Here is a 23,288-nt window from a genome sequence, read left to right as displayed (position 1 = left end):
CCGGTCTCCCAGAACCACATGGAAAAATGTGTCAGGGGTCTGATGAGACCAAGACTGAGCTGGTTTTTGCCCAACTTTGTAAAAGCAACACAGCATACGCACATGGACACCATATCCTCAGTGAAGCATGGTGGTCGCAGCATCATGTGTTTGCGGTTGGCTTTCTTTATCCTTGGAACTTTTGTGAAGGTGGTGGAGGAACAGAACTTTCTGGCGTCTGCTTAGAAAGTCGAAAATAAAGAAAATTATCACCTCACCATGATTCAAAGTGGGCACCTGAACCAACAAAAGGGAATACTTCCGCAATAATAAAGAGTTTTGGAAGTAGCCAGACCCTCCGGGTTTGAATCCAGGCCGAATGAACCTTTCTGTGTGGAGTTTGCATGTTCTCCCTGTGTCTGCATGGGTTCTCTCTGGGTACTCCACTGTCCAAAGACATGTTCATTAGGTTAATTGGTGATTCTAAATTGGCCGTAGGTGTGAGTGTGAATGTTTGTCTGTCTCTTTGTGTTAGCCCTGAGATAGACCAGCGACCTGTCCAGGATGTACCCCACCTCTCGCCTAATGACAGCTGGGATAGGCTCCAGCCCCCCGGCGACCCTTCACAGGTCGAGCGGTTACAAAAGATGAATGAATGAAGTAGCCAACCCCAAGATCTGAATCCAACAGAAAATCTGTGGCAGGACCTGAACAGGAGATGCTTCACAATTTGACAAACAAAAATCAAAGAAGAGTGGGAACATAAAACTAAGACAGGATGTGAGCGGTGTTCGACTCTTTTCCAAACAGTGCTGAAACAAAATCAAACACACACACATTTATGCATGCGGGATTTTACTAAATGTTTTATTTATTTAGTTTTACGTTGGTTTTCAGTGCCGTTGTTTAGGTTGCATGTGGAGGAAGCTTCTTGCTTCAATGGCTGCGGTCAAACACTAGATGGCGCAAGTGTCTTTCCAGCGGGCTACTCTTCTTACAGGAGCACAAGTGCCTTCTACTTTGGCAACAAGGATCAGACAGGAATCAGACAAAACAAACAGAAACATAAAAGCATGTGATTCAAAAGTATGTAAGTGCTGAGTCCCAGGAATAGAACTGATAAGGCTGGCCAACTGAAACAACGTCTTCCAATGGTGCATCACATTACAAAAAACAAACAAAAAACAGATTAAATATGTCTGCTGTGTGAGAATCTTACAATCTGGAAAACAATCGGCATCTCACATGTGCACATTTAACCACCAAATGAAATGAAATTATACCGTATCCCTTATTTGATCCCACAAAAAGGGAAATTCTCTGCACACTAGTCGCAACACACGTGAAGCTGTGGGAAGACACCTGCCCGGTGCCTAGGGAGCAGTTTCAGGGGTTGGGGGGCCTTTCTCCAGGGCACTTCAGCTGTTAGGGGAATCACCCCAGTGGCTCTACAGTCCCTGGTCTGCTTCTTCAACCGCTAAGCACGCCAAATTTTATTGCAGATGTGGATTTAAACCCTCCAGACTGTCACAGCACCTTGACAACTTATGGCATATACCTTTTTTTTTTTTTTTTATTAATGCATTGTTTCTAAAATAACCACCTCTGTGTTTACTGGACCACTATGTTACAGCAGAGGAAGTGCAGCAGAATAATTGTTGTAAACACACTCATTCATTTAAGTTCATATTACATAGCAAAAGTTCAAACTCATGAAATTTTGCTGTAATCAGCTGTAATTTCCTCATTTTCACCGCGTTACGATGCATGTTATTTCGAATTCACATGAGTGAAGACAGTTGAAGCAGAAAAATCGAAATTGTGCGTGCATGTGTGCGTGCGTGCGTGCGTGTGTGCGTGCGGGTTTGCGTGCAAGCAGAGGACGAGAGGTAAAAAGTTGACAAAGTTCCCACGAGAACGTTCCTGTCGAGTGTCTTCATTCAGGAAGCTGTGGCTTTGACTTGCGTCTACTCACATCTCCTCATCAGTGCAGAGCCTATCACTCTATATATACCGTATGTGTGTATGCGTGTGTGTGTGCTCGACAGTCAGATGTCACGCCACGTGTCAGGTGACCCAGAAGGAAACCCCACAGGAAGTAGGGTCAGGCCCCGAGAGGTCAACAAAAAGTCAAACTGCCTGTTTTCGTCAACAAATTTCAACTCTCACTACGCCCCGTCAACTGTCTGTCGACCGCAGTCTACACCTAAAGCTTTCGGATTTCTTTTAAGATGGTAGAAATCGTGCTAGTGCGATGATTATGTAAAAGACAAGTCTGTTATCGGTTTGAACTATCAGGATGGTGTGATGCGATCAAGTGTTTCAGACGTTTGCAGCTTTAGGCAAACAATGGCATGCGGAGACACAGACACACAAGCAAGGCGGGTTTTAATTATCTGATATGTTTTTTTTTAATACAAGTTTAATGGTTATTAGTGCACAAAATAACTGATAAGAATTGACGGAGGGTGGTGGGACAGTCTGCTGTGTCTGGTGGGTTTTGCGGGCTCCTCTTCGGACGCCACTCTCAGGCGCTTAATATCTTGGCATCGCCTGGTCCAAAGAGAGCTGCAGGGTCGGCTCCTCCACGCCACTGTGACACAAACATAGTATTGAATATATTTAAATAATAACAATAGAGTTGTATTAAAAAACAGCCAAATCCAGCTATACCCCTCTCAGAAAATCCACTGTAAAGCCACAAAGCAGCTTCGGCAGTTCCGTTATTGGAGTGTTTTTTTTTATTTTAAAAGGAGCGTGCTTGTGTTTTTACATATTCCTGTGCAATGTAACAGATATTTTACATTTATTTACGTTTTTTAATGAAAAAAATAGAGCAGAGACGACCTTTTCTTTGGTTTCTAAAATATGAAGATTTAAGAAAAAACAAAACCAGACCTCGGCTCAATAAATAAGACTAATAGGCGGTTTAGGCTTCTGCGTCAATTTAATGCCGTAGCTATGCGACAGCGCAGAGCATACGCAGACCCTAACGCCGTAACTGACGTGCACCTCCCCAGAAATGTAACTATGCGCCGCATTGGCGACGCAGACTGCAAGAGCTGTGATTGGTCCGCTTGGTAGTAGCGTGTTCCCGCTTTAGTATTTCCGGCTGCTGCTCCATCTCCCCAATTTTCATTTTGGATCAATAAAGATGGGGCACATCGAGGAAAGGTTAACTGAGGAGGTTTGGTGGTACAGACATCTGTAGGACTTGACTTCGGTGAAATTTCGGCGAAAGTTTCAGTCGCCGTTGTTGTAATTGGAGCAGGAAGTGGAAACAAAAATTAACCCGACTGGCAAATAAAGACACAGCTTCGACTAGCGTTTGCGTGACGTTTTTACAGAGCAGCGCACAAGTATAAATGGCTCACACCGGCGTAGGCTACGTATGTCGGTTATACCATCTATGTCCTTAAATGAGCCTTAACTTGGCCAACATGTGAAACACGACACTTTGAACTGCAACACAACCAAAATCTGATGCAAAAGAAATGAAGATGATCTAAAATGGATGTTTTTTAATAACAGATCCTCTGATAATGGTGGAGGCACCTTTATGATTGGAGGTGAAGGGTCCAGAAACGTATTACAGTCTGGACAAGACAGTGGATCAACTGACCCTAGAGCTAAGGCAGCTTCTCTGAAACTAGATTTCTATTTACCTGAGGACATAGGTAACACAGAGGATGCAGAGCGGCTGGTGAGCGGAGGGCCTGGACTTGGAGGTTCGGACGCTGGAGATGACGGCACTGTGACTCTCCACCCAGACGTAACCTCCGCCTCTGACCAGTATCCTGTACTGACCGCTGACTGACTGACTCTTCAGGCACACTGCAGAGAGATGGAGAGAGAGAGAGAGAGAGAGGGGGGTGTCAACAGGTGCACGACCATGCGTGGGCGTAGGTCCTTATGTGCGCGTGTGCATCAATGCTTACAGTTCAGATGATTTTTGTTCATGCAGTTTGTGTCCAGAGTGTGACAGAGATCATAAATGGAACGGCCCAGCAGCTCCTCGGGGCTGTAGCCTAAAAGAGCAGTCACCCTGCGCAGACACAAACGCTCGGATCAACACTTTATGTCACAAAACGGCAGCTTTAACGAATCGAGAGGCCGCTCTTAATAAGCAGCAGCCAAAGACAAGCTCACGGTTCAGTGGTTTTATGCAGTCGCAGGTCTCAAACTGGGCAAAAAAAGGGGAAGGTTAAAAGGTTTCGTCCTTGTCACGCAAAATTAACCCATTAATATCCAGTTCCCTAATTTTATTTCCCTGCAGTTGAAATATTCTGCCCGCACCATTCACACATTCGTTTTACAATTAGGTATATTTGGAAACTGTGAAGCCTGTGATGTTTGAACACTGTGAACTCTTTGGTTTTGTGTTATAAATATGCTACCATTACCCTGGAACTGGCTTGAGTCATCATGAGAGTTAACAGATTTTGCATGCACCTTGTTTTTTTTTTCTTTATCTCTTTCATGTATGTATAACTGCGGTTAGTAAGGGAGACTTGCAAAGTAAGAACGTCATTGTACGGTCTAAAACTGTGCATAAACATCTTGAATCTTGAATCCTGGTCACGAAATCGGCGAGCAAAACCTTTATTAGAGACTATTTTTTCTTTGATTTTAAAAAGGAACAGACTTAAACTTGCTTTAGGTGTGTGTGTAGAGTTAACGCCGCCGCCATTCAGCTACAAAAAGCCTAAAGTTGCTTAGATTTACCTCACTGATGATTTCTTTGCTGGGTTAGAAGCAGAGAAACAAAACGGTGGAAAAAAAAAACTGGGATGGGTATTCGGTTTAATCCTTTTCCTTCCTTTTTTAAAAAAAAAAAATGATTTCCTAATATATAGCATTGCATAATGGAATCACAATTCCCTTTTATCATAAGACAAAGAAAACCAGTCATACAGTACGCAGCTGCTCCAGGGTTTCAACTGTACAACTCGCGCTCCACTCATTCGATACAAAAAGCACAAATAAATGATGGCGCACACACACCGCTGGTCACAGTACGTGAACCTCATGTCCATGCTGTGCTGGCTGGTGAAGGTGTGCGTGCTGAGGAGCGTGTGCGAGAGCGGCAGAGGTCGGCAGGTCAGGAGGAGGCAGGAAACCGACGACGGGGCCACGGAGACCTTCGATCTGCCCTGGCAGTGCAGGACCTACGGAGTCGGCGCAATCAGAGCTCAATCAGCACCATCAGAACGACTTCACAGACAAAGAGAGAGTGGGAGTTTTTTTTGTTTTTAGCGGTGCTGGTTCTCACAGACCTTCCACGTAGCCGACTTGAGGTTGGCGCTCCTTCCTCTGTGCGCCAGAGTGCTTTTTATCCTCATGACGAAGTCCCTTTTCTCACCGCACCAGACTTCCTCTAAAGAAAACGAGAGGCTTATTGAAGGATGAAACAAAATGAAACACACACGCACACAAAAAACTTACGTAAACAAGACCCTTGATCTGTCTTTTTCACGCACCTGCCGTTAGACGAAGATTGTGTCTGATTTCTTCGTGGTCGCACGGATGTGTGTACTCAAAAATGTTGTGTCCCATCAACTCAGTCTGTCAGAAAACATAAAACCTGAATCCCAAACACAATTCGTGCAAGAATATATATACACACATACATAAACGTGTTCGCTTACCTGCGTTAAGCCCATGTACGTGCTGACATTGTCAGACAGGAAGATCATGTCTCCTTCGGTGGACAAGACCATCAGAAACCCCTCCAGCGTCCTCAGGTACATGTTTATCTCCAGCTCCTCCGTGTCTTTCTTCTCCTTCTCCTCCTCCCGTCCTCCGACACAGCCGCTCAGGTCCATCAGTTGCTGGTATCTCGCCGAGTGTCTGCAGTCTGCGGTTGCCCGACCGTTTTCTGAAAAGGAACAAGAATTTTAACTTATTGGCTTAGATTTTTTTTCTCTCTGCATTTTCAGTGGGTTTAGTATTTATGGGAACTAAAGAAGACAAAGGATGTGTGTGTGTGTGTGCTCCAGGTGTTTGTGCTATCACTTCCCCTGTCCAACTACAATATTTGACACAGATTTGACCCACTAACTATTTTTGTAAATTGAAAATTCACTTGAAATATACCGTACTTTGGATACTGCGTCACAAATACTTTTGACATTTGCATTAATGCACAGCTCTGTATTTAAACAAAGCAGCTTGTGCCACCTGAAAACATTCACAGGCACATTACAAAATCTGATTTCATGGCTGAAAATGAACTGGAAATGAACGTATCCAACTTCTGTCTGCATCAAGAGACAAACTTAACCTGCGTATTTTGCAAACTGGCATCCTTAAGAGGACACGTTCAGTTTTAAGGATAAATTCAAGACAAAGCATTCTCTCCTGGCCTAAAAATGATCTCAAATCACACTAACGCCACATGTGTCAGGTGCGCGTCTCGGCCCCTCCAGGCATCCACCTTTGAGCAGTGTGTGCATCCGCATGTAGCTGAGGGTGAGGCGAATGATGGAGGGCTTGTCCAGGTGAGCCCGGAGCGAGGGCTGCAGCGGCAGGAGGCGAGACAAATCCCCGAAGACGTCGGACTCCACCCGCCGCCTCCTTCTGGCCGCCTCACGGCTGATCGCTCTGCGAGAACAGAAGCCAGGAGAAGTCAGGGCGAGAGCCAGCGGACTCGAGTTCAGATGAATTTTTGTCAGATAGAAAAGTGCGACAAAGCTCTTACGCAGAACGCATTAAAGTAAGAATTGCACAAGTAGAAGACAGCAAAATTAATAATTGAAGTGCATTTTTAAGCTCTGAAACTTTAATTTTTCTTTTAATTTGTTGTGAATTGTGTTAACTTTGCAGGCTCAGATTCTTTGTTAATCTAAAATAGCGCCTGGTGAAAAATTTAAACAACTTTACAGGAAAAAACATTACAGGATTGTAGAGTTTCTCAACATGTAAGCAAGCAGGCCATTTTATGTCTGCCACAGATCCTATTTAACTGCCACTGTATTTTTTCACATCTTTACTGCAACTACATTTTTTGCAGGGTTAAGTACTTCTGCCAGTAATGAACTGAACAGGAAGGTCAAGAGTGCACTGTGGTCATCCCACAGCACCATGTTTGGCATCCCTGCATCATCTCAGCAACAAACCAAAATGCCACAGACACAGCAAAAGCCGTGAATTCACTTTCACACGAACGCAAACTGCAAAGCATCCGTCATCCTTTACCTTCTCTTCTCCTTGTCAGTTGTCATCGTGTCCCGTGGGCGTCTTTATCCGGTGCCATGGTGAATGCCAGCTCAGAGCAGAAGGAACGGCGGCGGCAGGAGTTCACAGCCCGGCGGGGTACCTCCACACTGCGATTTGCACCGTCGCAGGTAGGCTAGTTCACCAGAGAGGCCAATTAGCGGCGCCAAATGTCGCGGGACAAGTGGTCCCTCGCAGCACAGATGACTTGAACTGACTCCAGCGAGTGATCTCGTCTCCCCCTCAGCATGCAAATCACCTACAGGCCTCCAAAAGTGAGCACGGTGATAGGTCAGCCGGCCAGGAAAGGCATCACCCTCCCCTCTCCTTCTTCCCTCCCACCACTCCACCCTCTCTTCTTCTCTTGCGAAAAAACTTTTGAGCATCCCACAGATTTGCCTCTGAAGAGCAGCAGCTGCAGGCATGAAGCGATAAAAACACACACTAAAAAAATAAATAAAAATATTAAAGATAAGACACAGAGAGGGCCGGGACTGATGTAGACAGCTCAGTGTTTTATTGGAATCAGACCAGACAGGACTAGCCCGGCTGTTGCACTACATTTTGGCACAGAGTAAGATAGTGTGACCAGGAACAGCCCTACCCCATGGTGCACGAAGCTTCACTAGACACCGACTCTACTGCACAGAGAGCAGCCAGCTCGCTTTCAGATCACTGTACAGTACACGAACAACAGTCCTTCTCTGTGTGTGCGTGTGTCTGTGTGTGTGTGAAAAAGACAGTGAGAAGAAGGGGAGGGGGGGAGGAGGCAAAGGGGAGAGAGAGAGAGAGAGAGAGAGAGAGAGTCTGTGTGTGGTGTTTAGTGTGTGTGTGTTTGAAATGAGAGGTAATTCAGCTGCTGGTTCTCCACATTTCTTATCGCCCGGCTGTAACAGACCTATAATAGTATAGTTATAGTATTGTACACAAAGGTTTCCTCCAGATACACTTTACAATAATAATAATAATAATAATAATAATAATAATAATAATAATAAAAAAGAGAGAGAGAGAGCAATAAGAAAGAAAAGCCATTCTTGAAAATAGCTAAAGCAAGTGGTTTTGGCTGAGTGATACGGCTGCTGGAGGAGGGGAAAGGGGAATTGGTGCTTTGGAGGGAGAGGGCAAGGGAAGGGAAGGTGGTCAAAACACTGATGGTAGCTATGGAAACGCCGAGGACAAGAAGTCACCCACACACACACACACGACAGAGAAGGGGAGGGGGGGAAAAAATAAAATAAAAACAAAGTCACACGCAGAAAAATGTACATTCACGACTCACCCTCACCCTCCCCCCTACGAGCCAGCCGCACTCTCACACCGGCAAAGACAGCAGACTCTTAACGGAAAACGGACAGATGGATGAAATAGCTGGAAACCGGGCTTTTTTTCACTGCTACACAGGCCGCCTGTAACACTCTGCTCCACATAATTAGTTCAATAGCCTGTAACTCGTGAGCTTGACATTCACTTTTATACACACGGGACGGGAGGACAGGAGAGTGTGTCCCCCACGCACAAAAAAAAAAATAATAAAATAAAATAAAAATAAGAAAAAACACAAAAATAACACATGAACAAAACAATAAAATATATATAGATAGTCAGGGTATTGCACAAAAAGGGGGATTTGGCCCTAACTGGTCCACAATGAGGACAGTATTAACACAGGTAGGGTGCTTGTCCATGCGCCACAACGCTCCTTTACTAGCAGACAATACCAACACAATACAGCCACTCAACACAGGCTATGTACAAGGTGCCCCTTGCACCCGGCACCTACAGTCCACATGTGTACAGGTGCCGGGGTAGAGGAGCAGTGTAAGTGTAAGTGTCTGTGTTTGGTTGTCTGAGCATGTGCAGTGTACGTAGGTGTGTGAGCGCACGGAAAACTTGGGCCTGTAGTGTGTAAATGAGAGTGTGTGTGAGAGCGTGTGTAGGTGAGCATATTCATATTCATATTCATAGTCATATTCATATTTGTAATAAACCCAGGCAACAAGAACAACACAATGCAAGTAAATAATATTCCAAAAGTAACAACAACCAAATAGCTTCAAAGTAAAGGAGTGACCGCGCGTGCGTGTGTGTGTGTGTGTGTGTGTGTGCTTCGTAAAGGGATTTATGGATCTACTGAGTGTCAGCATGTGTGCGTACGTGCAAGCCAGGTTTAGTGTTGATGGATCGGTCGGTGTGTGTGTGTGTTAGGTCTGCGTCTCCTCGGGGGCGCAGTAGGAGAAGTCCTTGAACTCCTCCTGGTTGATCTGTCGGATGATGGCCTCGTCCGTGGGCGTCAACACGGGGTCCTCCTTGGTGAAGTCTTGGTCAAAGTTATTCACATCTCGCTTGGTTTTCTGCAGAGGCGCACAAACACAAACACAGAGAGAGAGAGAGAGAGAGAGAGAGAGAAGTGCTTTAAAAATAATATAACAGCGACACCTTCTGGACATTAACAGTTACTGCATTTCTTCTGTGACTTTCTGTGGTTTCCAAACTTGGCCTTAGGAGCCGTCTGAAGGACGTCAAGATAACTCTTTGGTGTCATAAGATGATAAACAGAACAGCTAAACAGCTAAAAACTAGAAAAATAGTATTTCTGCTGTCCATAAATAATAATCCAGAAATACTGGATCATTTTAACTCCTCCAAACTGGAGCATCATGTCTTTTAAAAAAGCTTCTGTACGTCCATCGATGCACGTTATATTTAAAATAATAATACAGCATGTCAACTTCTTTAAAATCATCAGTGATTATTATTAGTAGCATATTTAGTTAACCCTTTAAAACTGAATGTGTTACCAGTGGCATGTTGAATTACCGTAATTACCATAAAAAATGTTTTTTGAAAGTTGAGACATTACATTTTACATTACATTTTCATTACGGTAATTTCCGAGGCTTACATTTTGACGCTCAGGGTTAAGCAAGCGTAAATAATTAAGTACTATAATGAGGCTTTTAGGTACTTTCTTAGTGAAGAAATAACGATCTTCCTCACACACCAAACCGTCGTCAAGTAACTACTGGCAACAGAGGCCACCTGATGTGACGTCGCCTCGTGTCACATGAGTCTGAGGCAAAAGGTTTCGCTTGAACACACCGCGAAGCCTACAGCTAACAGGAACACATGAGATCTGTGTCTGTGGTCAACGCTTTGAATCAGCTGAAAACCCAGCGACAGGGGTCCGATTAGCGTCAACGGTGTGGGAAACACCAGAAAAATGCCCTGGATAACGCCTGACCAGAGGCAAATCTAGAGTCTATTGGGGAAAAGTTTGGGATGGGGGCCCCTTAGGGAGGTCTGCTACTGTCACTGGAACTGTTTAAAACTTCCTCTTGCCAGCCTTGACTGTTCACTAGCAAATATGTTGGCTTGGTGTGTCACAGTCCTCACCAACTTTAATATTTCTGCAGTGAAGAGTAGCTTAGCTAATGTTAGCAGCCTTTTAGCTAAATGTTGCTGTGTAATGGGATGTTAGCCTCTGTGCTCACCTAATGACTCTACACTTTAATCGTTTACATGGGAGCGACTAATAAAATTATCTGATACGATATATGTTCACATGACCCCGAAACAAAGATAAGAGTGTAATCTCTAGGTTTTGTGGGATGTAAACGGCTGCAGTGTGTTTGGTTATACAGTATGTGTTACTTACAATTCGGGGTTTAAAGGGTGGTTTGACTTTCCTCTGCTCCAGCAGCACCCAGTCGATCTCTCTGAAGAAGGAATGGGTCTTGATGGCCTCCTCGCAGCCCTGGCTCACCACACAGCCCAGACGCTTGGCAGGGTTCTTCGTCATAAACTACAACGAGCAAAATACGTACGCATTTAATTTGAAACAATATCATCTAAAAATCAGCTCCTGTAAGAGGGCTCCATTCATAAAATGTTGAGGATAGAAACAGGGGGGAAAAAAACAAAAAAAACATTTTAGTGCTAATAATAGAGAGGATGCATTAACGGCTCTGTGGATGGTAGTGGCACAGCGATGAAACAGGTCAGCCCAGAGCCGGCGTTATTTACTTTGCGAGCACTTTGTGATCCAGTGTGGTTTTATGATTGCATTGTTATTACTTTAACCTTTTTGACTGACTTTTTCATCCATCCCAGTGTCAGAGCAAAGTGCTTCGCAACACATTTGCATTAAGTGAGTTAGATTTGCTTGTGAGCGGCCTTTAAAATAGAAACATGAATGGTCACAAGAGTGTAGCGCGGAGGAGCGTTGGAGTATTTAATGCCACAGCCGCGTATTTCATAAAAACATCCAGGTTCAAACCAGGCTGCGTCTGGCTGAGAGTGAGATATCTAGGTCACATGGCTGCATTTTAACATCAAAATCGAAATATGGGCTTAAACAACAGGCATACACCGATCAGGCATAACATTATGACCACCTTCCTAATATTGTGTATCAGAGAATGGACATGGGCCTTCTGAGGGTGTCCTGTGGTGTCTGGCAACAGGATGGTGTTAGTGGGGGGCCTTTGGGTCCTATGGGTTTGGGGGAGGAGCCTCTATGGATCATCCCACAGATACTTGATCAGTTTGGGATCTAGTGAATTTGGACACCAGGTCAATGCCTTGTGCTGTTCTTTATTTGAGTTGTTCTTAAACCGTTTGTGTGTGTGTGCCTGTGTCAGGCTGCATCCTGCTGGGGATGACTGCTGCCATCAAGGAGTGTCATTGCTATGCGATGGGGGGGGGGGGTCTGGTCTGGTCTAGGTGGGAGGTACATATCTGCGTAACATCCACATGAATGAATGCCCGGTCCAAAGGTTTACTTCTCCGTCTACTTCTCCTGCCAGTGGTTTTAATGTTGTGGCTTATCGGTGTATGTAACCAAACCCAACATCCCATTGCTCAATTTATATGACACGAACCAAACTATCACTTCTGATTTGCATATATTAATTATAATATTATTATCTAAGATGTTCAAAAAATGCAAATTTCCATTTGAATAATAACTATAGGATTAAATGCATTAAAACCTTTATACAGTAGATTCTCTGATTGGGACAAAATCCACTCAGTTTAATTATAGTAAACTTCAAGTTCTCTTCAATTTCCCATTGACGCCGTCAAGCTCCAATGGTAATCAGTTACGAGAACACGAGATGCAGCTCTCGAAGAAAATTGAACGGCTTTTTTCGAAATCTTACAACCAAACAAAGAAAACGTTCAAAGTCACGCACCGCTCGAAGGATTGAAACCGCCTCCTTGCTGAGCCACACAGGGTAGAGGACGTCGTCGTGGAGGATCGACTCAAACAGGTCGTCTTCGTTGTCGGCTTCGAACGGAGGCTGTCCGGCCATCATCTCGTACATCAGCACCCCCAGGGCCCACCAGTCCACAGAGGCTCCGTACTCCAGCTCCTGCAGGATCTGAATTCGACAACAACAGGATGCGGTTCAACGTGGTGCATGCAACGCACTGCAAGTCACACTGGTGCAAAAACCTGCACTAGGAAACACTCAGGATATATAACATACCCTATAGTGTGAAGTTTAACATATTTAGGAGGTGTAGAGAAAAAAAAAACACTAAACAGAGACTCATAGCTTATTTAAATGTCATTAGCAGCAGAGGTAGAAGAATTGACATGACTTACTTAAGGATATAAAAACACTCTGCCTTGAATAATAATGTCTCTGATGCATTTTCTTGCAGGAAAAAAGCTGAATTAACTAGCTGGAAAATTCTTAAAGGCGCATCTACGCCTTCTTCCCCCACCCCAAAATTAAGAACGGGTGACTATGCAGATAACAATGAGTTAAAAGAACAACCGCCTCAGTCTACATGGGGACATATACACTTGAATGAGATGCTGCAGAACAGTAAGAGTCACACTAGTATGATTAGTGAAGGTCAGCACCTTGTGCTGTTTTATCTTCCTATCTTCTCCTAATCTGGCCCTAATCTGCCTCTTGTTTTCCTGAGATAACACAATTAATAAACTACTTCGCCAACTGTTTAACTAAACAGAGTAGATTAAATGAGTTATCGCAGTGCAGCACTGTGAGGCTACAATATTTATAGAGCACTATGACTTCGAAGACTCACCTCAGGAGCGATGTAGTCGGGTGTGCCGCAGAACGTGGTGGTGGTCACTCCGTTCATGATGCCTTCTTTGCACATGCCGAAGTCCGCCAGTTTACAGTGGCCTTCTGCATCCAAAAGGATGTTATCCAGCTTCAGATCCCTGTGAGACGAGGACAAAGACAGAGACAGAGAGTTAAAATCACAGTTTGTTGGGAGTAGTGACAGAATAGGGTGTTTTGGCTAAAAAAAAACATCAAAGCAAACAAGGAGCCGGGGGAATTTACCTGTAGATGACTCCGTTACGGTGCAGGAACATGAGGGCTGAGGTGACTTCGGCGGCGTAGAAACGACTGCGGGCCTCATCAAACTTCCTGGATCGCTGGATCTGGAACATCAGATCTCCTCCGTTCACATATTCCATTACAAAGAACAGACGATCCTGCAGAGAGAGAACAAAAGAGAGAGAGAGAGCTATGAGACAGGAAAAAAAAAAAACCAAGATGAGCTATTTAAATAAAGCTGCATGTTTGTGGCTGTGGCCCTACCCGTGTCTGGAAGCAGCAGTAGAGCTGGGTGAGGTAGGGATGGCGGCGGGCGAGGGCCAGGATGCGCTTCTCGGTCATAGTGCAGTCCACGTCGTCGTCTTGTAGGATCACGTCCTTCTTCAAGACTTTGACGGCGTACACCTCCTCTGTACCCTTCAGTTCTGCCAACATCACCTGGGAAGGAGATATACAGATTTATATGACATCAGAGCCTGGATAGCTCAGTCGGTAGAGCATCAGACTTTTAATCTGAGGGTCCAGGGTTCAAGTCCCTGTTCAGGTGACACATTCCGTTAGTTTGATGTAGTGCCATTGTCTTGAGGGAAACTTAAATCTTCTTATTTTGTTCTGCATCTGCTTTAGTGAGTTGGAATGACAATAAAAATACCTTTTGACCTCAATTTCAGAATTGCTGAAAAACCCAAAAACCCAATCAGGATGTATCTACTTTTTCCTGGCTGTTCAACCTTGACGAAATTTTCAAAACTGCAAATGGTATAATAAAAGAGACATTTCTACATTTTTATTTTTAAAATTATCTTATTTATATTGTCTTGTGATATATTGGTTTTATTCCTCCCTCTTCTTATATATAATACTGTTTATACTGTGGTTTATTGGAGTACCTTTGACAAACCCAATTTCCTCCTGGGGATTAATACGGTATTTCTGATTGTTTCTGATTCTGATTGTCTGATAATCACCTTTTAGGGTTGTTACATTTGCCAGAATCGACCCGAAGCAACATTAGCATTAATCTGAGATTAGTCTTTCTACCTACGTGGCAAGTATAAAACTGGGGTTTTGAATGGGGCTCCATATGAGCAGCCTTACTTGTGGTTTTCTTTCTTATTTTACAACATGTCTGAGGAAAACGTTGCTTTTAACCAAAAGCCTCATCCTTTTATTACACCACTGCAAGTTGCCCAGTTGGTAGCTTGCTAACCCTTTAGCCAAGGACGCTAACAGTTGCCTAGAAGCAGCATTTTCCCACTTAAACGTTGAATGTTTTGCCAAGTTCCATTTGACAACGGCCTAATGTTGTGTTCACACTGCTGCGTGACAGGTGTGACATGCTTCATATCAAGACAGAGCTGGCTCAGATGTTTTTCGACGCCTGTATCGCTGGGAAAATAGCGTCAGTTTCGCTGATGCAAGTAAGGTGGCGAGCCGTTGCCCATATTTATATACAGTCTGTGATGTAGATAGTCATGCATGCTTCTGTAGCTTGTACTGTGAATGCATCATCCAGTCTGTTTTACCTCTATTTTTGGTCAACGCAGGAGGCCAAAAATAGGCCAGTGAATGGTTCTGTAGCTGCTTAAATGCTCCTAGTTTTTAACTTACCATTCAGTATTGGGTGGATAACCTACAGTGAAGCTTATTAAAGTTTAATTGTGGCCTGCGGTTGGACATTTTGTTGATCGTATGAGCTGTAAGATGACTAACAGCTTAGCAAAGCTGAGGGTGAGTGCACAGTGGAGGCGAACCGTGGTAAGTGGTAGCGGAGGACTAAAATGAAATGTGTAAAACACCTGCTTTGTGTATTGTAATGCACATGTGAATTGGTCTACTCCGGTCCCCTTGGTATTATCTCAGCAGGGAACCCCGGCCGATACGATGCTAACAAAAGAATTAATCATAAACGTAATCAGCAGTAAACAAATAAACATGCCCCTCAAATCACCTTGCCAAAGCTGCCTTTGCCGAGAACCTTGATGAAGTTGAAGTCCTTGAGGGTCCTCCTCTGGATCTGTCCGTTCTCCCTGCCCGCCGAGGAGGAGGACGAGGAGGAAGAGGAGGTGGTGGAGGTTGAGGAAGAAGAGGAGGAGGAGGAGTGCTGGGGTCCCTGCTGGTTGAGCGACAGCGTATCCTGCAGGCGATCCAACTCTGCCAAGTCTGTGGGCGTCGTCGGAAAAGCAGATCAGACATCAGTGAAAACAGGCGGACTGCCTTTTTTTTTTTCCTCCTGTCGGCTAATAATGCAAAGGAGTTTATTTATTTTTTTTTAGAAACGTTGGCTACCAATTTCTTTTCAGTAAACTTTTAAAATCTTTGTTAAAATCCGGTAAGAGTCAGCTTCTGTGTTTGAGGCCAGGACGATTAAATAACAGCAGTGGACGGTCTTGGTGTCATCATCGTTTGGCTCGATAAAAAACAAAGATGGGAAAACTTCCACAAAGAGAAAGTTAACTTTTCATTTCTCAGCTTGCAAAGTGTGATAATGCGATGACTAACTGTGACAAGCAAATGGTGGTGGGCGGTGGGGGATAATTCAAGTCTTGTATCTACGAAAACAATAACACATTTAACCGCTTATTTTTTTAAAAGGAGACAAAATATTTTTACTGAAAATCAAACTGCTACCTCTTACTGGTTAAATTAACACATTTAAGCCACACGGCGCTAAGAATCCATCTCTAAGGGATTTGAAATGTCTGTTTGTTTGTGTCGAGTGTGTGTTTTATCGACGGTTTGCGTGTACATGTGTGTTGTGTTACCCTGTTGTGAGGGGGAGGTGGGGACAGCTGGCTGGCTGAAGCTGTTCTCCTCAGTCTGAGAGAGCTCAGGAGGAGACTGGGGAGGGTCCTGCCCTGGAGTCAACTGGAGAGACAGAGAGAGACAACATGATCTTTCTTAAAATCTTTTACTTGAATCATGAGTCTGAGAGTTGAATTTGAATGTTGGAAACTCCTTGATGAGCCTGTAGAGCTCGAAAAGAAGACCACACTTATGATGAAGAGACTGACGTTAGCAGACAGTTAGCTTAGCTTAGCACCAACACTAGAAACAGGGGCAAACAGCCAGTGTTTCCCATGGTTGACTGTTAACAAGCAGCAACTTCCAGGGATAAATGCAGTTCCTCATATGACCACTTGAGGCTCTAAAAGCAAGTCAATCTCCACAAACCAGCCAACTCTACAGCAGAAATAAAAATGTCCACACTCTGGTTTGTGCATTCATAACAACTATACGCGCTGTTACATAATTTGAATTATATTAAAGCTATGCATAATTAGCAACATAGCTGGTTTGTGTCACACATTGCTAGCCATCTGCCAAGGCGTCACTCGTCCGCCTCAGCCGCACTCACGCTCCGTCCATTTGACCATTTTCTGAATAAGCCAGGACTTAGACAGAGTCAGGCACTGGCAAGATGGCCACAGTGGAATCCATCCACACTGGGCTTCCAAACAGCAGAAACCTTTAAACATAGTCGATATTACATAACGCACCATTCTCTACAGGTTAGACTAGAGCTTGACTGACTACTCTATATGCTAAGCTAAGCTAACCGTTGATCTATTCTTGTAGTGTCTTGAGAATAAACAAAAGGGTTTCCCAAAACTTTCAAATATCCCTTTTTATTACAACATCATGAACGTCTGCAGGTTCATCCCTGTTCATTCGAAACTTAATGGTGAAACACCGTTTACGAGCGATTTGGCCAAAGTGCCACAGACTTGATGACTTGTTACCTTCCTCCTGCGCTGTGCGGTGTTGGAGATCTTGTCCGGCGTGACTCCCAGGTCAGACAGGACCTTAGCGATTCCTCGGGCGTCCACACCGCAGTTAGGAGCTACATTGGTCTCACATCGCCTGTGCACATTCATCTTACACACTGCGAGCCAAGGGGCAAACACAAGACAAGGATCAGCTGAAACCTGGGTAGGTTGATAATTACCTAAAAAAATAAATGTATTCCTGCCAATAAAAGGTTTCAGGAAAACCTCAAACAATACAAAGGTCATATAGTACAGGAGTGATGCAGCACATGTCATCTGGGGATGCTATTACAGCTAATGATTAATTACATTATTAAAATTTTAATTGTGTTAATTATTTACTAAACTGATCTCTTAATCTATAACATGTCAGGAAAAAGTAAATATTTCATGTAATCTTGATTTAAGATTTATAGCTGCTGATGCATTTTCTAAAATTATGTTAAAATAATAAATAAAAATAATTATGAATCCTTTGTCTTATATTACACAAAGATAAATATGTGTTATTAATAATCAAGTGTAATGAAATTTTATGGTGTCTGACTTTTTTATTTATTTGCAGTCTTTATCTCACACGCATATATTAACTAGGCTTTAATATTACAATGTTGTTAACATTTCCCGCGGTACACAAACTCACCTTTGCACTGCAGGCCCTGCCTCATGAGGCCCCACAGCAGGGAGCCACAGTGGTCACAGAAGGTGGGCACCTTGTAGTTGTGGATACTGAACTTATGGGGCATGTTAACGCTGAACCGCTGGGAACCCACCTACAGAGGGAGACACACGCACGCAGAAACATGTACGAGGTGTTACAAAGAGGTCACTGCCGCATTATGGGAGGAATAATGCATGCGGCTCAAGTATTAGATCACACAGAACACACATGTTACCTTAAGTAACACAGATTTATTCACCGTCAGTCTGAACGATGCACATCTCTGTCTTTCCATAGTGATTTAGTTAATGTGCTCGTGGCTGTATCATCCACAACTAACTCACAAATAATCCACGTCAAAGAGGGCCTTTAATCTACATTGCAGTTAAATTCTCTCATTTCTAAACAGTCTGAAAGTGTGCACCGCACCTCCTCAGGTGTGTCCTCCTGCTTCTTCATCCCGGCACACTTGGTGATGATGAGCTCATGGCAGCGCTTGTGGACGACGCACGTGCACACTGAAAGCACAGCATTGGTCAGCATGCGTTCACAGATTTTGTTAAATTGTAACCAAATAAGCAACGGTTAATACAGATTATAAAAATGTGATTGGTGCAACATCAATCTGTCCTGTGAACTGCCTTAAGTGAACCGCAGGATGATTTCAATGTCTAGACGAGTCGTTAACATTTTCATATTGTTGTGTATCTACACTATAACCATTATTAACATTAACAGAGAACAATTCTGCAAAACCTGTTCATTCAAATTATTATTAAAATAATTATTTTGACTTTAATGCGGCCGGAGTGCAACAGCAGAGACACGACGGCTTCAGTCACCTGTCTCTGTGCACGCATGATGCATTCAGGTGCGTGGGTTTTGAAAAATAGGCTTCAAGAGCAAAAGTAGGCTTCGGTTTGGAGTTTCCCCAGAAAAACAGGTTAGAACAATGAGATGTATCTCAGTCTGTAAACAGCTGTTTTAACTAAAATAGATAAGCCTAAGCTGTGTAGAAGAGGCTTTGGGCACCTAGAGGTACTTCTTTGGTTATGGTTATCAACATATCTGCTGTTAAATAATTAATCCATATATGGAAATCCATGAGCAACCAAAGAACCCATCATCTTTCGTCTGATGACTAAGTGTGCAGATCCACAATGACGAGTCACAACCGCGTGTTGACGTTATCATGATGTAATCTCTTTAACTGAACTGGTCAAACAAAAACATACGATTGGCTGAAACAGCAAAAGGGGAAACCTGCTCATTGTGGTTTATGCCTCTGCGGTACTAGACGCTGTAACCTACGCACGTAACCTGTGAGACAGTTACACTTCGTGCGTTCGTCAGTCTGGCTCGCTCTATAAAAACGCCTCCCAAATGTTAGTTGGCGCTGTGTCTTTTTTGCCAGTTGACTGAAACTTTCGCCGAAATTTCGCTGAAGACGAGTCATACAAATGTTTGTGTCTCCGAACCTCCTCAGTTAACCTTTCCTCGATGTGTTCCATCTTTATTGATCCAAAACAATCAATTTGAAAATTGCGGAGATGGAGAAGTAGCAGGAAATACTGAAGCGGAAACACGCTGCTACATAGTGGACCAATGACAGCTTTTGTGGTCTGCGTACATTTCTGGGGAGGTTCCTGCACGTCAGTCTACGCCGTTAGGGTCTGCGTAGGGTTTGACGCAGAAGCCTAAACCACCCATTAGTTCACATTGCCGGCTTCCGTTGAAAATTTCCTGTCGCCTTTTTTGTCTTTAATGTGGACACAGCAATGTTTCGGGACTACCTGTCCTGTGTGTACACCAACTTGAGAAACAAAGTTTACGTTGGAGCTGAGAGACAATGTTCTCAACCAGACAGTTTAAATTTGAGTTAAGAGCTTAAACACCAGTGGAACCGAAGTGTTTTGTTTAACAAATGCAACATGCTAGCAGCCACATGGGTTGCTTACCTGCGTTCAGACAAAATCTGCTCAAACGCAATTGGTCTATACAACCACGACAACAACCTGAAAGCTTCCAGTACCAAAAAACGTAACTTGACAACTTTCTGGACAGTTTCAACTGCTGTACAACTTTTCTGAATGTACCTCATGTTCTGCAGAATTGTCCATTATGATATTAAATCACGAGCAATTGTCCAAGAAGTACCTCAAACTTTGAGAACTGGCAGTAATTTTATAGTGTTTGCATCCACAGTGAAAAAAAGCCTGTTCATGAGATGTTTAATGACATTATGTATGCAGTGTAATACTATAAATGCGCTCTGGGTGATGGCTCGCATCCAAATCACAGCTGTCACTCAGTAACACGTAATCCCTCTTGTGCTCTCACACTTTAATAATAGATGATGTGCAATGTTACTGGAGAAATTGGAAGCCGCCAGAGAAAAGTACTCACCCTGACACTGGTAGCCCTGCTTCCCCAGCACACCCCTATCAGATCACACACAAGAGGAGTCAGCGTTTCAGACAGGTTGGCTGGATGAATCATAACAGCGGCAGGTAAAGCCAGACAGATGTGTTTGTGTGTCTCCTACCAGATGAAGTCTCTGCAGTGCGAGCAGTAGGTCGGCTGTCTCAGGTAGGTGGCCATGAACTTGTGCCCGTTGACTTGATGGACGCGCCTCCGGACGGCGCCCTGTCGCCGGCGAGGGCCGATCCTCTCTCGAAACACTCGCTCCTCATTCTCATTGGCTCCCGAGGCTGTCGATTGAACACACACATACAAAACACACACACACAAAGGTTTAACAACTTAAAACGCAAAGAGAAAGTGCAGAATGCTTGTGCAGCTCACTGTCTCCATTGATCGTTTGGCAAATAAGGATCATTTGCATCATGTTGGTCAGGATGTTTAATCATTCAAGGGCCTCTCATCTTCCTTCCTTGCCTCCCTCCTTCTCACAAACATCCCACACCTACTATACCGGGGGCCTATGCATACGTATGCGTGCACGCTATTTATACTTCCATGTGTGGGCACGAAAACGAAGGACAGCATATTAAAATACTCCTCCATCCAACCAGTCGCTCACTTCCTCTCTGCATCTCGGTGGAAAGATAAAGGCTTTCCGAGGGTAACCTTAAGACAAGAGAACCACCTCCACTCTCACTCCCACACACACACTCCTTCACTCCGCGCTCCTGTCCTAGTTTGCCTTTCTTTCTTTCACTCTCCCAGCATCTCTCTCCAGGGTGCGTTGTAGATGTGGTTACTGCTGAGCCTCTCCAGAGTTCGATTACAGACATGCTGTCTAGGGACTCTGTGTGTGTGTGTGTGTGTGTGTGAGTGGATCTCTGTGTGTGTGGGGGTGTTGCTGGGGGGGAAAGCAGCTAAACAGGGCCCGCTACTGGGATCACTTTGTTTTACATAATACATCATCCATCTGTCTAGGACCCACACATGCACGCAGGCATGCTGACAAGAAGAGGTGATGAGGCATAACAGCAGTTAATAGTGATCGTCGTGGAGACCAACGTACTCTGGACCCCGTGAATGACCGACCGGGAGATGGTCGTCCAGTAAACACACGCTAACAGAAGAACACGTAATGACCGCAGAGGGCGATTTAAACAAATATGAACAGCTGTACGTCCTCAAAATAAAAAAAATATATATAAGATTGCACATAAGTGTGTGGAAAAATTATTACATCGCTGCAAAAACTCAAGTCGCAGCAATGAAATAAATAACTTGAAGTGGCCGTTCAAGCGGCTTCTCAAATGTTGAAATTGCAGGTAGTGCAGTTGAAATGTCACCGATCAGGCATAACATTATGACCACCTTCCTAATATTCCTAATATTGTGTAGGTCTCCTTTGTGCCTCCAAAACAGTTGTGACTCATCAGAGAATTAATGGACATGGGCGTTCTGAGGGTGTCCTGTGGTCTCTGGCAACACAATGTTACTAGTGGGGGGGCCTTTGAGGGGAGGGGCCTCTGTGGATCATCCCACAGATACTTGATCAGTTTGGGATCTAGTGAATTTGGAGGCCAGGTCAACACCTTGTGCTGTTCTTCACGTTTGTTTTAGTTGTTCCTAAAGCGTTTTTGTGTGTGTGCCTGTGTCAGGCTGCATCCTGCTGGGGATGGCTGCTGCCATCAAGAAGTGTCATTGCTATGGGGTGGGGGGGCCTGGTCTGGTCTAGGTGGGTGCTACATGTCTAAGTAACATCCACACTAATGAATGCCAGGTCCAAAAGTTTCCCAGCAGAACACTGAGTTGTCACAAGATGATCAATACTATTTACTTCACCTGTAAGTGGTTTTAATGTTGTGGCTGATCGGAGTATGTTTGTGCACACACTTTTGATAAAAAGTCTGCCTTATTATAGTCATTCTTAGCGCCGTGATGAAGCAAGCCAACGGTCCGCTGTTTACCAGTGTCACGCTCCGTTGCCACTAGTCCGTGGGTGAAGAATCAAGAAAACATGATCGGGCAAATTCCCACAGTTTCAGGTGAATATCTGGTGGTTAACAGACCATATTTATGTGAGTTTTGTGTGGGCACTACCCACAGATGTTTCTAATAAAAACCTGAACTCGTCATCAGTCATTTAAGACGAACGAAGCTCAATGGATGAAACGTCTTCAAGGAATCTAACAATCCAGCTGCCTTTGTTTCCTCCTTTTTTGGGAGGGGAGGGGGTGCGTAGGACTCTAAGGTATTTAGTATTTAAGTTCTCCTTATCATTTTACATGTAAGTGTGGAATTATCATAAAGATTAACGTTTAAGCTCTGAGGGATTCCACTTTTTCAAGGAAGAAAAAAAACGTATGAAGAATTGTGAGGGCAGGGAATTCAGAAACGCAGAGGGAGAGAGGGAGAGTGCAGATGGTCAGATTAGGTCAGATTATTGTTATTCACTTCCTGAAAACAACAGATGCAGAAGGATGGAGAGGAGAGGAGAGGAGAGGAGAGGATGACAAAGGAGAAGAACATGTTCTTACAGCCTCTGAAGCTGCAGAGAACAGATTGCACCAGAGGAAAAAAATAAATAAATCTGCTAAAAATACCACCTCTTCCTCTAGTTCTCACCCTCCATCTCTCCATCCCTTACTCCTCTCCATCCCTCCTATCAGTGCACACACACCATTTGTTTTTATCGGCGCACATTAACATGACGAGCTCTCAAGCCGACTGAACCCGGGGAGGAAGTTCAGGAGTGGGCGGAGAGTGGGTCGTGAGGTCACGGCAGAGTGTCCAATCACCGGCGAGCAGGGCACGACACGGAGTCTGGATGTTTGTGTGTGTGTGTGTGTGTGTGCATGTAATCCGTGGCTCAATCTCACCTACTATTTTAAGAATCTACTCCTTCTCCTCTTCACT

The 23,288-nt window shown here is 44.2% G+C and overlaps 3 protein-coding genes across 3 annotated transcripts in view; all 3 read right to left on the bottom strand.

Moving 5' to 3' along the window:
• Positions 1–1,989: 1,989 nt before the first annotated feature.
• Positions 1,990–4,511, bottom strand: LOC311503940 (hypoxia-inducible factor 1-alpha-like). The gene is made up of 3 exons (XM_084566868.1): positions 3,918–4,511; positions 3,645–3,813; positions 1,990–2,572 (listed from the first exon to the last, which is right to left on the bottom strand). Exons 1-3 carry the CDS (start codon positions 3,937–3,939, stop codon positions 2,515–2,517), a joined length of 249 nt encoding a protein of 82 aa, XP_084422994.1. The 5' UTR covers positions 3,940–4,511; the 3' UTR covers positions 1,990–2,514.
• Position 4,512: 1 nt separating this feature from the next.
• On the bottom strand, positions 4,513–6,257 carry LOC311503935 (endothelial PAS domain-containing protein 1-like). Its single transcript, XM_084566863.1, has 4 exons — positions 5,628–6,257; positions 5,460–5,544; positions 5,256–5,356; positions 4,513–5,147 (listed from the first exon to the last, which is right to left on the bottom strand). Exons 1-4 carry the CDS (start codon positions 5,802–5,804, stop codon positions 4,851–4,853), a joined length of 660 nt encoding a protein of 219 aa, XP_084422989.1. The 5' UTR covers positions 5,805–6,257; the 3' UTR covers positions 4,513–4,850.
• A 1,447-nt stretch (positions 6,258–7,704) lies between these two features.
• prkcea (protein kinase C, epsilon a) overlaps positions 7,705–23,288 on the bottom strand; it is a 37,130-nt gene continuing 21,546 nt past the window's right edge. Inside the window, exons 3-15 of the mRNA XM_084566857.1 lie at positions 20,497–20,662; positions 20,358–20,392; positions 18,381–18,469; positions 17,934–18,063; positions 17,264–17,406; positions 16,286–16,388; positions 15,472–15,683; positions 13,785–13,958; positions 13,524–13,678; positions 13,261–13,399; positions 12,393–12,581; positions 10,853–10,999; positions 7,705–9,548 (exon numbers count right to left, since the gene is read on the bottom strand). Of these exons, the coding sequence (XP_084422983.1) occupies positions 9,399–9,548; positions 10,853–10,999; positions 12,393–12,581; positions 13,261–13,399; positions 13,524–13,678; positions 13,785–13,958; positions 15,472–15,683; positions 16,286–16,388; positions 17,264–17,406; positions 17,934–18,063; positions 18,381–18,469; positions 20,358–20,392; positions 20,497–20,662 (1,832 nt within the window). The 3' untranslated portion in view covers positions 7,705–9,398. The remainder of the gene's footprint in view (positions 9,549–10,852; positions 11,000–12,392; positions 12,582–13,260; positions 13,400–13,523; positions 13,679–13,784; positions 13,959–15,471; positions 15,684–16,285; positions 16,389–17,263; positions 17,407–17,933; positions 18,064–18,380; positions 18,470–20,357; positions 20,393–20,496; positions 20,663–23,288) is intronic.

This window comes from Chelon labrosus (assembly GCF_963514085.1).
Source record: "Chelon labrosus genome assembly, chromosome: 19".
NCBI classification, from domain to species: domain Eukaryota; kingdom Metazoa; phylum Chordata; class Actinopteri; order Mugiliformes; family Mugilidae; genus Chelon; species Chelon labrosus.
The sequence above is the reverse complement of the archived record's forward strand: the minus strand, read 5'-3'. Positions and strand labels throughout refer to the sequence as shown.